The sequence below is a fragment of the Pseudochaenichthys georgianus genome, chromosome 11 (genome assembly GCF_902827115.2).
Source record: "Pseudochaenichthys georgianus chromosome 11, fPseGeo1.2, whole genome shotgun sequence".
In the NCBI taxonomy this organism is placed as follows: domain Eukaryota; kingdom Metazoa; phylum Chordata; class Actinopteri; order Perciformes; family Channichthyidae; genus Pseudochaenichthys; species Pseudochaenichthys georgianus.
Genome location: NC_047513.1, coordinates 3,173,404 through 3,188,882, shown reverse-complemented (window position 1 = coordinate 3,188,882; position 15,479 = coordinate 3,173,404). Strand labels below are relative to the sequence as shown.

Sequence of the window (15,479 nt, the reverse complement as noted above, 5' to 3'; positions counted from 1 at the left end):
ACAGAAATACTAATTATACAGTAAATAAGTACTAAGGATGTCAAGATGCCAGAAACAAAGTCCACACCAATCCAGGGGAATTCAACGATTCTCCATATAAGAGAAAGAGACTAGATAAATGTATTTTATGTTTGAAAACATTTCAGTGAGGTCATAATTCCCTCTCTATATATATTATCATGCTTTCCTATTATTTTATTGTATAACAATAACTTGTCATTCTGTCTGGATTGTTGAGAGACCACTGCTAGATGTGTGCGACGAGTAGCTTTTTGTTTGCAGTTGAAATGTATGTTTTGAAATGCTCCAATGTCAAAACATACGGCTTTAAGCTGAATATGTGGTCAAAATAAATAACAGGATTTGAATATTAGGAAATAATAACACTTATTACACTGAGCACTGAAATGTAACTCCTCTGTTATAATTGAATACTATTTCATCGATTATGTGTAGCTTTAAAACATATCCGTCAGACAGCTTTCATTCACGATGTGAGGGCAGCACGGGAATCTGTGTGTGTGTGTGTGTGTGTGTGTGTGTGTGTGTGTGTGTGTGTGTGTGTGTGTGTGTGTGTGTGTGGTGTGTGTGTGTGTGTGTGTGTGTGTGTGTGTGTGTGTGTGTGTGTGTGTGTGTGTGTGTGTGACAGCTGAGGTGAACTCACAGCATCTGCTGCGCTGGCTCAGGTCGGTCCAGGTGCCGTTGGGCAGACACTTCCTGACCTTTGGTCCCACGATCACCCTGTTGCCCCTGCAGATGTACTCTATCTCATAGTCTACAGGGAGCACCTGCACACTGCGGATCTACACACACACACACACACACACACACACACACACACACACACACACACACACACACACACACACACACACACACACAGAGAATCAGAATTAGTACACCACAACATAGACTGGTTATATTGTTTGCACAGCAATGACCGAGTTGTAATACTTTGTTGTATCGTCAGGATGAGGGCTGTTTACATCCCACCATCCAATTAGAAAGCATTCACTCAGTCTCAATACTTCAACACTTCAGTCAGTGATACAGCAACACAACATGCACCCTTAACACTTATTCACTCGTCTGAAATGTTCATTTGGCCAAATCTTAGTAACTTATGTCCTTGTCTTCTGATCAGCTCCTGTTTGGTTGAACACTTCCGCCATTTTCAATTGTTGTCTTGATCAATTCCATTAAAGGTATATTATCCATGAGTCTAAGGCCATCAGCATATGGTGATTATGACATGGCGTGTTGTCGATAAAGATCTTGTTGAGGAAACGTAAGGTCAGACTGACCAAACTTGGCTTAAACAACTTACAACGGAAAGACTGAAACAAATATGTTATCCTCTCGCTGCTGATTGGTGATCTTAAGTATGGATCACTTTGAAGAAGAAGAAGAAGAAGAAGAAGAAGAAGAAGAAGAAGAAGAAGAAGAAGAAGAAGAAGAAGAAGAAGAAGAAGAAGAAGAAGAAGAAGAAGAAGAAGAAGAAGAAGAAGAAGAAGAAGAAGAAGAAGAAGAAGAAACTAAGCGTAGTAGCAGATGTTTGATATAGAGTTGATTCGGGGCGTTATATGAACCTCTGGTGCAGGAATGAGTTCTAAAACCTGGATGTGAGTCGGCAATTTACAACTTCCTGTTCCAGCGTCTTGAATCAATGGTTCTTGAATGTGTGTGTGGTTAGGTACACGGAGGTCATATCACTGCACCCTCACTTCCTTTAGTGTGACTTCACGTCAGTGGCAGTAAGCCACTCCAAGAGTCAACACGGCACACTTGATTGAAAGGACATGATTTAGTGTATTTCCACACATTTTAGCACAATTATTTGTGTGAAGTGCTAACTCCTTTTATTTGAGTTAATGTGGTCGTTGGGGGAGGTTACTTCCTGGTTCAGCAACAGATGTGGCAGAGGGCTGAGGACGGATAAATACTGGAGCCAATTGGGACATGTGCTCCATGTCAAAACAGGGATGTTGGTTTGGTCCATGTCCTTTTGTATTGTGTTCATCTTAATTACCCCTTGAGTTCTACCTGGTGTGGCCAAGCCTCTGTGGAGGTGCATGGCTCTGTCATGGTGGCAGGTCGCTTTGCTGTTATATTTATTCAAGTTATTTCCTGTTGACCTGATTTATAGGCCTAGTTAGTAAAGATTCTTGATTTATAATGTATTATCTTTGGGTAAATACAAAAAAACCCTGTGTCCTGTTGCCTCACTTCCTGGTCCCTGGCAGTCAGGAGACCCCCCTCTGGTGACTGTCTGAAGCTGGAGTCTAAATGAGACTACATCATCGTCGACCTTAGCTTAGTGGTGGTGACGCTACAGTAAGTCATGTGACCAGTTCCTTTATAGCCGAATGTCAGCTTTCTTTTACTTCTGGTAATTGCATTTACGCAAAAAAAGTAGTTTAATATGTGGAGAATATCCTGCTGAACAAAACATGTACTTAAATGAGTATTTGCCAAAGAGCTTATTTTCTGCTAATATAGCTCTTTGGCTCTATCCGATATAAAGATCGGATGGCGTTTTGTGGCTGGAGCCCGTGTGATGCTAACTCTCAGGTTGGACTACAAACACATGTCATTAGTCTCACCACTCCAACGTGTTCCTTTCCATGTGTCTCTGTGCAGCGATCATAAGAGTGCGCCAGCAGCCAGTCCTACCTGCTCTTGTGTCAGCCCTCTGTAGCGTATCCCTCCGTCTTTGGGAGGACGGATGATAGCACAGCCTGAAAGAGAGGCACACCATCAGGTGGAGCAGAGAGAGACCCAGCCCCCCCCCCCCTCCTCTAGTCTCTCACTGCTGCTGCTGTGAAGCAGCACATCACCCTGGATCCTGACAGCCTCACACGTGTCTATGCTTTAAGACTCACTGGCTCTAAATAACATTACAGAAACACTCAAATGAGCCCCGTGGTGCCCTGACTGAGATGTTGCTTCATTACGCACACACACACAGTGTTTGTTTCCTCTCCTGTAGTGGGTTCTCTAGGTGTGAGCATGTAGGCAAAGGCTAACATCCCTGTGTTCCCTCCAGAGCAGGGTTTCTCACACTTTTTCATACCAAGGACACTTAACCAATAAAAAAACACATCGTTTTTTCTAGAACAGATTACAAATCGCCTGAAAATGGTACAAACAAGTGGCAACATGTGTGATGAAGGTGTTGCGCTGGGCTATATCATACAATTGACAGTGAAACTTAACCTCGCTCCATTGCGGAGATATTCCTGCGAGAGTGCGGAAAACTTAAAATTATTTATTTATTTCAAATATGAAATTGTACCAATATACTCACGGACCACTAGGGGGCGGTCACGGACCACCAGTGGTCCGCGGACCACAACTTTGAGAAGCACTGCTCCAGAGGGGACTTTCTCTCACTTCCCATGTGAACAATTGAATGTCACATCATGAATGCTTTGAGAAAATACTTTATTGGGATTGGAAACACTTTCTTCCCTAAGACGGCAGCCTTTCACTGTGCCCGTTCAAAAAGCTTTAGAGACTTGTGCTGGAAGATGGTCTAGAATTGATGATGAAACTATAAAGCAGAGAGAAACCCCTAACTGCTGACCCTTACATTGGTCAATATCATTCCTGTGACAGGATGAAAGAACATGTAAATGACAGCCTACAAAAAAACATAGAGATTAAAAGAAAAAATATTTCAGAAAGTACCTTCTAAAATATTGAGGAAAAACCGTTTGTGAAATACAAAGGTGTCTGAGCGTCTCTGAGCCAACCACTAGATGGAGCCAGCAGCCTGCTTCCAGCTGAGGGCTACTCTCCTCACACCCCCCAGCAGACAGCCTCCACATGAGCAGATGATCTTTTCAATGTGGAGCCTGCAGACAGCTGTGGCCTGACGAGCGAGCAGACACAGCATGTCCCCACTGTCTGAGACGGATGTACCAAAAGGGTTAGAATCCAGAGGTTAGGAAAGTAACAAAGGGACAGGAATGTAATCAATCTTAACGGTCCCCTCTTCTCCGTGTCTCTTCTACATCAACATGTGTCCCCTCTTCTCCATGTCTCTTCTACATCAACATGTGTCCCCTCTTCTCCATGTCTCTTCTACATCAACATGTGTCCCCTCTTCTCCATGTCTCTTCTACATCAACATGTGTCCCCTCTTCTCCGTGTCTCTTCTACATCAACATGTGTCCCCTCTTCTCCGTGTCTCTTCTACATCACATGTGTCCCCTCTTCTCCATGTCTCTTCTACATCAAACATGTGTCCCCTCTTCTCCATGTCTCTTCTACATCAACAATGTGTCCCCTCTTCTCCGTGTCTCTTCTACATCAACATGTGTCCCCTCTTCTCCGTGTCTCTTCTACATCAAAATGTGTCCCCTCTTCTACATCAACATGTGTCCCCTCTTCTCCGTGTCCTCTTCTACATCAAACATGTGTCCCCTCTTCTCCGTGTCTCTTCTACATCAACATGTGTCCCCTCTTCTCCGTGTCTCTTCTACATCAACATGTGTCCCCTCTTCTCCATGTCTCTTCTACATCAACATGTGTCCCCTCTTCTCCATGTCTCTTCTACATCAACATGTGTCCCCTCTTCTTCATGTCTCTTCTACATCAAACATGTGTCCCCTCTTCTCCATGTCTCTTCTACATCAACATGTGTCCCCTCTTCTTCATGTCTCTTCTACATCAACATGTGTCCCCTCTTCTCCATGTCTCTTCTACATCAACATGTGTCCCCTCTTCTCCATGTCTCTTCTACATCAACATGTGTCCCCTCTTCTCCATGTCTCTTCTACATCAACATGTGTCCCCTCTTCTCCGTGTCTCTTCTACATCAACATGTGTCCCCTCTTCTCCGTGTCTCTTCTTACATCAACATGTGTCCCTCTTCTCCATGTCTCTTCTACATCAACATGTGTCCCCTCTTCTCCATGTCTCTTCTACATCAACATGTGTCCCCTCTTCTCCGTGTCTCTTCTACATCAACATGTGTCCCCTCTTCTCCGTGTCTCTTCTACATCAACATGTGTCCCCTCTTCTACATCAACATGTGCCCCTCTTCTCGTGTTCTTCTACATCAAACAGTGTCCCCTCTTCTCCGTGTCTCTTCTACATCAACATGTGCCCTCTTCCATGTGTCTCTTCTACATCAACATGTGTCCCCTCTTCTCCATGTCTCTTCTACATCAACATGGTCCCCTCTTCTCATGTCTTTCTTACATCAACAGTGTCCCCTATTCTTCATGTCTCTTCTACATCACATGTGTCCCTCTTCTCCATGTCTCTTCTACATCAACATGTGTCCCCTCTTCTTCGTGTCTCTTCTACATCAACATGTGTCCCCTCTTCTCCATGTCTCTTCTACATCAACATGTGTCCCCTCTTCTTCATGTCTCTTCTACATCAACATGTGTCCCCTCTTTCAGTCTCTTCTACATCAACATGTGTCCCCTCTTCTTCACGTCTCTTCTACATCAACATGTGTCCCCTCTCCGTGTCTCTTCTACATCAACATGTGTCCCCTCTTCTCGTGTCTCTCTACATCAACATGTGTGTCCCCTCTTCTCCATGTCTCTATACTCAAACATGTGTCCCCTCTTCCATGTCTCTTCTACATCAACATGTGTCCCCTCTTCTTCATGTCCCTTCTACATCAACATGTGTCCCTCTTCCTCATGTCTCCTCTACATCAACATGTGTCCCCTCTTCTTCATGACTCCTCTACATCAACATGTGTCCCCTCTTCTTCAGTTCCTCTTACATCAACATGTGTCCCCTCTTCTCCATGTCTCTTCTACATCAAGCATGTGTCCCCTTCTCTTCAGTCTCTCTACATCAACATGTGTCCCCTCTTTCGTGCTCTTCTACATCAACATGTGTCCCCTTCTTCTCCGTGTCTCTTCTACATCAACATGTGTCCCTCTTCTTCGTGTCTCCTCTACATCAACATGTGTCCCCTCTTCTTGGTCTCCTCTACATCAACATGTGTCCCCTCTTCTTCCTGTCTCCTCTACATCAACATGTGTCCCCCTCTTCTTCGTGTCTCTCTACATCAACATGTGGGTCCCCTCTTCTTCATGGACTCCCTCTACATACAACATGTGTCCCCTCTTATTCATGTCTCTCTACATCAACATGTGTCCCCTCTTCTTCGTGTCCTCTCAACAAAAAACATGTGTCCCCTCTTCTCCGTGTCTCTTCTACATCAACATGTGTCCCCTCTTCCATGTCCTTCTACATCACATGTGTCCCCTCTTCTCCATGCTTCTTCTACATCAACATGTGTCCCCTCTTTCATGTCTCTTCTAACATCAACATGTGTCCCCTCTCCTCATGTCTCCTCTACATCAAACATGTGTCCCCTCTTCTTCATGTCCTCTTCTACATCAACCATGTTTGATCCCCTCTTCTTCATGTCTCTTCTACATCAACATGTTCGCCTCTTCTTCATGTATACCTATCCCTACCATCAACATGTGTCCCCTCTTTCCTTCAATGTCTCTTTCTACATCAACATTGTGTCCCCTCTTCTCATGTTCTCTCTACATCACCATGTGTCCCCCTCTTCTCTTCATGGTCTCTTCTACATCAAACATGTGTCGCCTCTCTTCTTTCATGTCTCTTCTACATCAAACATGTGTCTCCCTCTTCTTCCATGTCTTTCTTCACATTCAACATGTGTCCCCTCTTCTTCCATGTCTCTTCTACATCACACTGTGTCCCCGCTCTTCTCATGTCCTCTTCTACATCAACCATGTGTCCCCTCTTCTTCCATGCTCTCTTCTCACATATCAACATGTGTACGCCCTTCTTCTTCATGTCTCTTCTACATTCAACATGTGTTACCCCTCTTCCTTCATGTCTCTTCTACATCAACATGTGTCCCCTCTTCTTCATGTCTATTTCTACATCAACATGTGTCCCTCTTCTTCATGTCTCTCTTCTACATCAACATGTGTCCCCCTCTTCCTCATGTCTCTTCTACATCAACATGTGTCCCCTCTTCTTCCATGCTCTTCTACATCAACATTGTGTCCCCTCTTCTCCATGTCTCTTCTACATCAAAAGTGTCCCCTCTTCTTCATGTCTCTTCTACAATCAACATGTGTCCCCTCTTCTCCATGTCTCCTTCTAATCAACATGTGTCCCCTCTTCTGTCCAGTCTCTTCTACATCAACATGTGTCCCCCTCTCATCATGTCTCTTCTACATCAACATGTGTCCCCTCTTCTTCATGTCTCTTCTACATCAACATGTGTTCCCCTCTTCTTCATGTCTCCTTCTACATCAACATGTGTCCTCATCTCTTCCATGTCTCTTCTACATCAACATGTGTCCCCTCTTCTCTCATGTCTCTTCTCACATCAACATGTGTCCCCTCTCTTCTCCATGTCTCTTCTACCTCAACATGTGTCCCCTCTTCTCCATGTCCTTCTACATCAACATGTGTCCCCTCTTCCTCCATGTCTCTCTACAGCAACATGTGTCCCCCTCTTCTTCATGTCTCCTCTACAGCAACATGTGTCCCCTCTTCTCCATGTCTCTTCTACATCAACATGTGTCCCCTCTTTCCATGTCTTTCTACATCAACATGTGTCCCTCTTCTCCATGTCTCCTCTACATCAACATGGTCCCCCTTCTTCCATGTCTCCTCTACACAACATGTGTCCCCTCTTCTCCATGTCCTCTACATCAACATGTGTCCCCCCTTCTTCATGTCTCCTCTACATCAACATGTGTCCCTCTTCTTCATGTCTCCTCTACATCAACATGTGTCCCCTCTTCTTCCATGTCTCTCTACATCAACATGTGTCCCCTCTTCTCCATGTTCTCTACATCAACATGTGTCCCCTCTTCTTCATGTCTCTTTACATCAACATGTGTCCCCCTCTTCTTCATGTCTCTTCTACATCAACATGTGTCCCCTCTTCCTCATGTCTCCTCTACATCAAACATGTGTCCCTCTTCTTCATGTCTCTTTATTCTACATCAACATGTGTCCCCTCTTCTTCATGTTCTCTTCTACATCGAACATGTGTTCCCCTCTTCTCCCCATGTCTCTTCTCCAATCAACATGTGTCCCCTCTTTCTCATGTCTCTTCTTACATCAACATGTGTCCCCTCTTCTTCATGTCTCTTCTACATCAACATGTGTCCCCTCTTATTCATGTCTCTTCTACATCAACATGTGTCCCCTCTCTTCATGTCTCTCTCTACATCAACATGTGTCCCCTCTTCTCCATGTCTCTTCCACACACATGTGTCCCCTCTTCTTCCAGGTCTCTTCTACATCAACATGTGTCCCCTCTTCTTCATGTCTCTTCTACATCAAAATGTGTCCCCTCTTCTTCATGTCTCTTCTACATCAACATGTGTCCCCCTCTTCTTCATGTCTCTTCTACATCAACATGTGTCCCCTCTTCTTCAGTCTCTTCTTACATTCAACATGTGTCCTCTTCTTCCATGTCCTCTTCTACATCAACATGTGTCCCCTCTTCTCAGTCTCTTCTACATCAACATGTGTCCCCTCTTCTCCATGTCTCTTCTATCAACATGTGTCCCCTCTTCTCATGTCTCTTCTACATCAACATGTGTCCCCTCTTCTCATGTCTCTTCTACATCAACATGTGTCCCCTCTTCTTCATGTCTCTTCTACATCAACATGTGTCCCCTCTTCTACATGTCTCTTCTATATCAACATGTGTCCCCTCTTCTTCATGTCTTTCTACATCAACATGTGTCCCCTCTTCTCCATGTCTCTTCTACATCAACATGTGTCCCCTCTTCTACATGTCTTCTTTACATCAACATGTGTCCCCTCTTCTTCATGTCTCTTCTACATCAACATGTGTCCCCTCTTCTTGTCTCTCTACATCAACATGTGTCCCCTCTTCTCATGTCTCCTCTACATCAACATGTGTCCCCTCTTCTCCATGTCTCTTCTACATCAACATGTGTCCCCTCTTCTTCATGTCTCTTCTACATCAACATGTGTCCCCTCTTCTACATGTCTCTTCTACATGCACATAAACTTAAAAAAAACCACAAAGCAGAATAAGGCCTCCTTAAAATGAATACCAAACATCTCCGTGTGAATACTTTGTTAAGATGCAAGAAACAGCCTCACACGGTGCTCGCCGGTCACCGGAGGCCTCACAGTTACTGCAGCCCCGAGATACAGATACGCGTCTTTCTGCTGACTATAGCTCCATCCAACACAAGCATTGGAGACCTGGGTGTGCTATGGGGACTGCTCCAAGGAATGTCCTCAACATGTGGAAATGATTACCAACACATCCTCAGCCCATGGGGATTCTTCCTAATATGCAATGCTCCAAACTGAGGAACTTAAACCTTGCAATAGTTGGCATTAACGTTTGGGAAAAAATAACAATTAAAGAATGATAAAAAAGAGTTCCAAGTATCACAGCACCGACGGGTGAAAAATCGTGTTTTGGTAACACGGGGTGTTCAGGTAACACTTAGAGACTTTGTTATGGAACGCAGAGTAGGGTAGGGGGCTAGTACACCCTCCTGAGGGTCCGACTGTGGATGTCATGCGAGCAGAACACGGTGAAAACAATCAGTCTAAATTAACAATCGGGACGGAAATGTTCGGATTTCCAAAGAGAGGTTCTGTGAATAAATTAAAAATCAAGAACCGAAAATAATTGAACTATTCATATCTTAGACTGCACTGTAACTTTATTTTATTATCTTTTACTGTTTTTTAAATGCCTTTTAAATGTCTTTCATTTTTGTAAAGCACCTTGAGTTGCCTGGTGCTGAAAGGTGCTGTATAAATAAACTTGCCTTGCTTCCAAATGAGGTGTTATTTTCCTGATGACATGTTCTATCTAAAGGACAGAGACTACATGGATAGGCAGATAAGACCTGCACTATGGCCACACTGGGGAAACGCCCCTCAGCATTCTCTCACTCCTCTAATACAGAAGAACGAGGGGAGATAAGCCTGCAGAATATGAATAGACCCTTTGATGAAGATGTGAAATGACCCGTGAAACCCAGCACCTTGCCTCACACTATGGCCATCAGTAATCCATTAAAGCACACGATATCCATCCGTCCAGGGGAGAAGCATCTCCGCCTCTGTGTGCCGGCATTCCCCGTGTCCTCCCAGTTCACTTCAAAACACGTATTTCCTGTGCATCTGATTATCCTCAGCCTCTTCCTCCCCGGGGATAACCCATCTGCAGCCTGCCACCCCCCCCCCAGGTGCACCCACAGTGTAAAACCCTAATTACTACATAGTCGCCGCACCGCTCACGACAGGCCAGGAAAGACGTGACTTTCATAACAAGCAGCCCTGCACCACCTCTCAGCAAAAAGAGGGAGTGACAGTTAACTAATGACAGCAGGTTTGTGTCTGCCTTACAGAGATCTGACATGTGCCTTGAGTATTAGTGTCAAAGCATGAGCTCGGGTATGAAGGAGCCCTAATATACACCAAATATTCATCAGTGCCCTCAGCTGCTGTTGGTTGCAGAATGGTGTTTAAGTGTAGGGCTGTGCATGCCTGCCAAGCTAGGCTGTTAGAGATGGGGAATGGACCAGTCCGAACTTTGGCAACAATGCCATGCTCATAGGGAAACTGATTACAAGAAAGAAAGAAAAAGGACAGAGACCTTGGTGTTGAAGTGAATACAAACAAAGTCATGCAGATCTACCCAGAAACATTGTCTTAATGCTGTTACCTGCACACGACTGTGAGAAGGCAGGTATAATAGTTCAGGAATGAGTCAGCATTTTACCACTCCTGGGTCCCTTGTCCTTGTGAGTCAACGTTTCTTTGGACGTGTTTGTAGTTGGATGACTGATAAAAGGTTGGTGGTCAACACAAGCTTTAGAGATGTTCATGTTTTTTCTAGGACATAAAATACGTCAGTAAACACCTTTCTAGTGAATATTTGAAGCTTGTGTGTCATAAAAAAGACAGGCGACTAAATGAGGCTACTAAACGTTATCACACCAAACATTAGCCGCCTGTAGCTTAGCAGTAGTGACGCCAAGCCGTGCCACCGTCCTTATGGATATCATAAATGTGTTTGCAGCAGAGCTTCTTTGTTTGCAATATTCATGTATCAATGGAGAACTCCTATGGCTTTTTATCGAGAGAGCCATCGTGGTGCTCACGTCCGGATCAGCCTACACACACAGGGCGTCACTGCACCACACTACTGCTGTATTGGTTCGGACTAATGAACACTTATAAAAGCCTAAACAACATCACAAGTAGCTGTTTGATGCCCTCGACAAAATACCAACATGACCAAGACCAGTTGTGTGACATCCAGCCAATGATGGTAGTTTCATCTGCACACTTCAAAACAGATCAGCATGAACAGGAAGGGGCTGAGCACACTGCCTGGGGGGCTTCAGCAAGAGAGTGGAGGAAATGTGACCACCAATCTGAAATGGTCAGAATAAACGGCGTGTTTCTGAGGAAGTCCCATACCTAAAGTGTGGAACTCAGAGTACAGGGGGCGACTTTGCAAAGTACTTTGATGGGGAGATTGGGTTGATGCCGAGCCGAAACAACAAACAACATTCTGATGCATTTGTTGTTATGATCGTGGCACACATGTATGAATCTCAATATGTTGAGGTCAAGAGGTACTGCATGTGTTGTTGAGTGTCCTTAGAGCCAGAAATGTGTTTTGGCTTGACATCAAAATAAACCACAGCAGTTACCGCTGGACCTGCTATCTGGTCTATCGTCCTGTTTATAGTTTTATTAGGTGCCATATTGCATATATTCTATTCTATTCTATTTTATTGTATTTACTTGCACTACTTTATCTGTTTTATTGTGTAGCACTGTTGGAGGAGCATGGGACCTCAGATGTTCATCGACATAACTACCCTATAGCTATGGAGTGCTCCCTTTCCTGTAGGTTATGGTGGTCTGCAAAGGCTCAAATCCCTGGGTTCCCTCCAGAGGAAGTTCAACCACCCCCCCCCCCCTGTGCCTGAAACGCCTTCATTGGACTCCTTTGTTTACTTCCTGAACATAATGACATCACTATGTAACACTCACGCTTTTATTGGCTAGCGCTCCAACACATGTACATGGTAGAGGCTAAGGGGCGGGACATCTCTAAGTGGTTGACCAATCACAACAGAGCCGGCCAGCTAACCAATCAGAGCAGACTGGGCTCTGGTTTTGGACAGAGGGTGAAAAGAGGTGCTGCATGATTAAGAAAGAAACCAATGCAGGAACCTTTTGGTCATGTTGGTATTTTGTCGAGGGCATCAAACATCTACTTGTGATGTTGTTTAGGCTTTTATAAGTGTTCATTAGTCCGGATCAATACAGCAGTAGTGTGGTGCAGTGACGCCCTGTGTGTAGGCTGATCCGGACGTGAGCACCACGATGGCTCTCTCGATAAAAAGCCATAGGAGTTCTCCATTGATACATGAATATTGCAAACAAAGAAGCTCTGCTGCAAACACATTTATGATATCCATAAGGACGGTGGCGCGGCTCGGCGTCACTACTGCTAAGCTACAGGGGTGTGAGAACAATGAAGAGCTTTTTGGACATTAAAGCATGGAGACATGTCACAGGAGAGACACTAAACTAACAATGAGCACACAAACAATCTTGGGTATTTCTTTCGTCAAAGCCAGATGTTTTTACATTAAGATTAGGGCTGTCAAGTTAACGCGTTAATAACGCGTTAACGCCAAAAATAATTAACGCCACTAATTATTTTAACGTGATTAACGCATGTGTATTTTTTTCCTCGGCCGCCCCGTAGTTTCAGAGCGCATCGAGTTTAAAATACCATCTACAAGCTGACAGCCCCGCTCCTGCCGCCCGCTTGTGGCAGACCACACTTCCACGCTCACCGGCAGGCACCGACTGGCCATCGGGAGGACCGGGAGGGTGTGTGTATGTGTGGCCCGAGCGAGCGAGAGAGACCTTACGTGCATTGTTGTTGTTAGCATCTGGTGCTAGCTAGCTGCGCTAACGGATATAAGGAGCTGTTTAAATGAAAACAGAGGAGCGACATTTCGCCACAACTGCGCCGAGCACTTGACTTGATGCAGGAAGCAGACAGCGGGACATTGTAGGAGAAGTCAGCACACTCAGCTCGGATAGTGCGCAACATGATTGCAGCGTCCAGGCAGCTCCCGTTCGAGCATATGCCTTGAGTTGCACATAGCTCCAACGCGCACACACACACACACACACACCACACACACACACACACACCACACCATACACACACACACCACACCACACACCACACACACACACACCACACACAACACACACCACACACACCACACACCACACACCACACACACCACACACACACACATTTGTATTGTATGAGAGGTTCCAGGTTGAATTGAGGCGAATATTTGTAATGTTCAGAGGTTGTTGTGTTTAATATCATGAGAATATTTGTCATTGTTCAAATGATAATAAACATTAGCATAAAGCATATTTGTCCACTCATATGTTGATAAGAGTATTAAAAACTTGAAAAATATTCCTCTAAGGTACATTTAGAACAGATCAAAAATGTGCGATTAATTTTGCGATTAATCGCGATTAACTATTTTAATCGACTGACAGCCCTAGTTAAGATACAACTAAGAGGGCTACGAATGGATCAGGAGACCTTTGTTCTGTCATGTTAACCGTCCACATATCAACATAGGTGCAAAACATATTACACTCAAGAACAAAGAACAAAGACACACCAGACTACCAGACAACATGATTTTGTAGAGACAACTGGAGACATTGTGTCAGAGAAAACACTTACCGGCAGATGTATTATAGGCAGACACTCTGAGTAAGGGCAGCATGGCAGAGCAGGAGAGAAGAAAGGAGAGCGCCATCCCGCCACCTGGATGACAGAACAGAGAGGAGAAGAGACGTCAAAGAGGAACTGGCAGGGAAAGAGACAGCTGCAGCGACCTTAGAAGCCCTGTGCGTGTGGTTAGGTCGTGTTCTACTATGGAAGAGAGGAATACATCACGCTCATGTCAAACGCCCTGTACCTTTTTGCAGAATCAAGGTTATGTAGAATGATACAAGCAACCACAGCTCATTGTGCGATAGTTGCACCAGTAGCTGAACGCCTTCAGCAACAGGGGATTCTTGCAAGTCAGTCACATTATAGCAAGCACAAATGAAAGGCCAGGGTGGGAGGACAGTCAGCTGCAACAGATACTGAGAAGAGTTGTGTATCCGATGTGGATGGTATGTAGGAGTTTGCTTATGGTTCTCACTGTGTACACAAGTGTGTGGGGAAAGCCTTTCTCTAGTATCCTCCAAATACACACACATGCACCAACAGGACCTGTGGGTCATTGGAGGTCTGTGCCTTGCTTAAGGGCACCTTGGAAGGAGGAGAACTGGCACCGAGATACTGCTGTCCCTGAACAAATTCTTCATGTGCTTTGGGTAACAAGGAGACAGTAGCCATGTCTGAGAAGCATGCTGGGAAACTTTTCTGAAGTCTTTGACTGTGCTTTTCAGACAGAAGAAACTACCAAGTGACTGAGCAGTGTGCCGGTGAGTGTGTGACTTTGATCTCCCCATGTGGATTTGCATACTCATGTACATCTTTCCAACTAAGAGGTGAAGCTCATTCCTACAAAGTTTGAGAGCAAGCATCTCCCGGTTGGTTAGAATGGTCAAACAAGTGTGCGCTGTAGCTTGTCATACTACAGTGTGATACATTTACAATGTATTGTTTCAAGAGAAACAACACAAAACAACCAGACTCCAGCTTCAGTTCTTCACGGTGTTCTTTCATGAACTGACTCTCCATGAGTAAGACTGTTCTGGTTATTGAAGCCAACAACAGAACAAGTGTTGTGCTTCTCTCAGTGTGTCGGCAGCGATTGTTTTATTTTTTTTTTTAATGTTATAATTGTTGTTAGATGACAAAGTTGTCTCTGATTTAACATCACATTAGGCTCTCAAAGTGCACCAGATGAATGGAAACTACTTACAAATGTATAACATACTTTGAAAGACAAAGCGGGAAAAGAAAAATCTACAAATTCCATCAACACATGACTTCTTGTATGCATTTATTATTAATGATGATATTCAGTATATAAAGTAAAAAAAAATGTTTTTAAAAGAGAAAAGAGGCGACTTCTGGAATGAAGAGTGAGGAGTAGACGCGTTTTCCTCCGCTCCCTCGCTTCCAACTTTTTATTAGGTAGAAACCTCATTACTCACTTCATACGTACACTAGTCGATACATAAACAGCTGAGCAACTTTATACCTTAAGGAGACATGCCACCAAAGCCCGCAAAACAAGTCAAGAAAGACTCTATGCCTACGGAGAACGTCGCTACTAGCGACGTTAGCATGGAGGCGCTAACCAGCTTGTTGGAGAGCCATAAAGTGTCCCTCTCAACGGAATTCAAAACTGTCATCGCCGCACTCGAGTCCAAAATTGATCTGGTTCATGCGATTATCTCTGATCATGGGC

At 44.5% G+C, this 15,479-nt stretch overlaps 1 protein-coding gene across 1 annotated transcript in view; it reads right to left on the bottom strand.

Moving 5' to 3' along the window:
• gabbr1b (gamma-aminobutyric acid (GABA) B receptor, 1b) overlaps nt 1-13,855 on the bottom strand; it is a 155,276-nt gene extending 141,421 nt beyond the window's left edge. The window contains exons 1-3 of the mRNA XM_034094381.1: nt 13,790-13,855; nt 2,674-2,738; nt 665-803 (exon numbers count right to left, since the gene is read on the bottom strand). Of these exons, the coding sequence (XP_033950272.1) occupies nt 665-803; nt 2,674-2,738; nt 13,790-13,832 (247 nt within the window). The 5' untranslated portion in view covers nt 13,833-13,855. The remainder of the gene's footprint in view (nt 1-664; nt 804-2,673; nt 2,739-13,789) is intronic.
• Between the last annotated feature and the right edge of the window lie 1,624 nt (nt 13,856-15,479).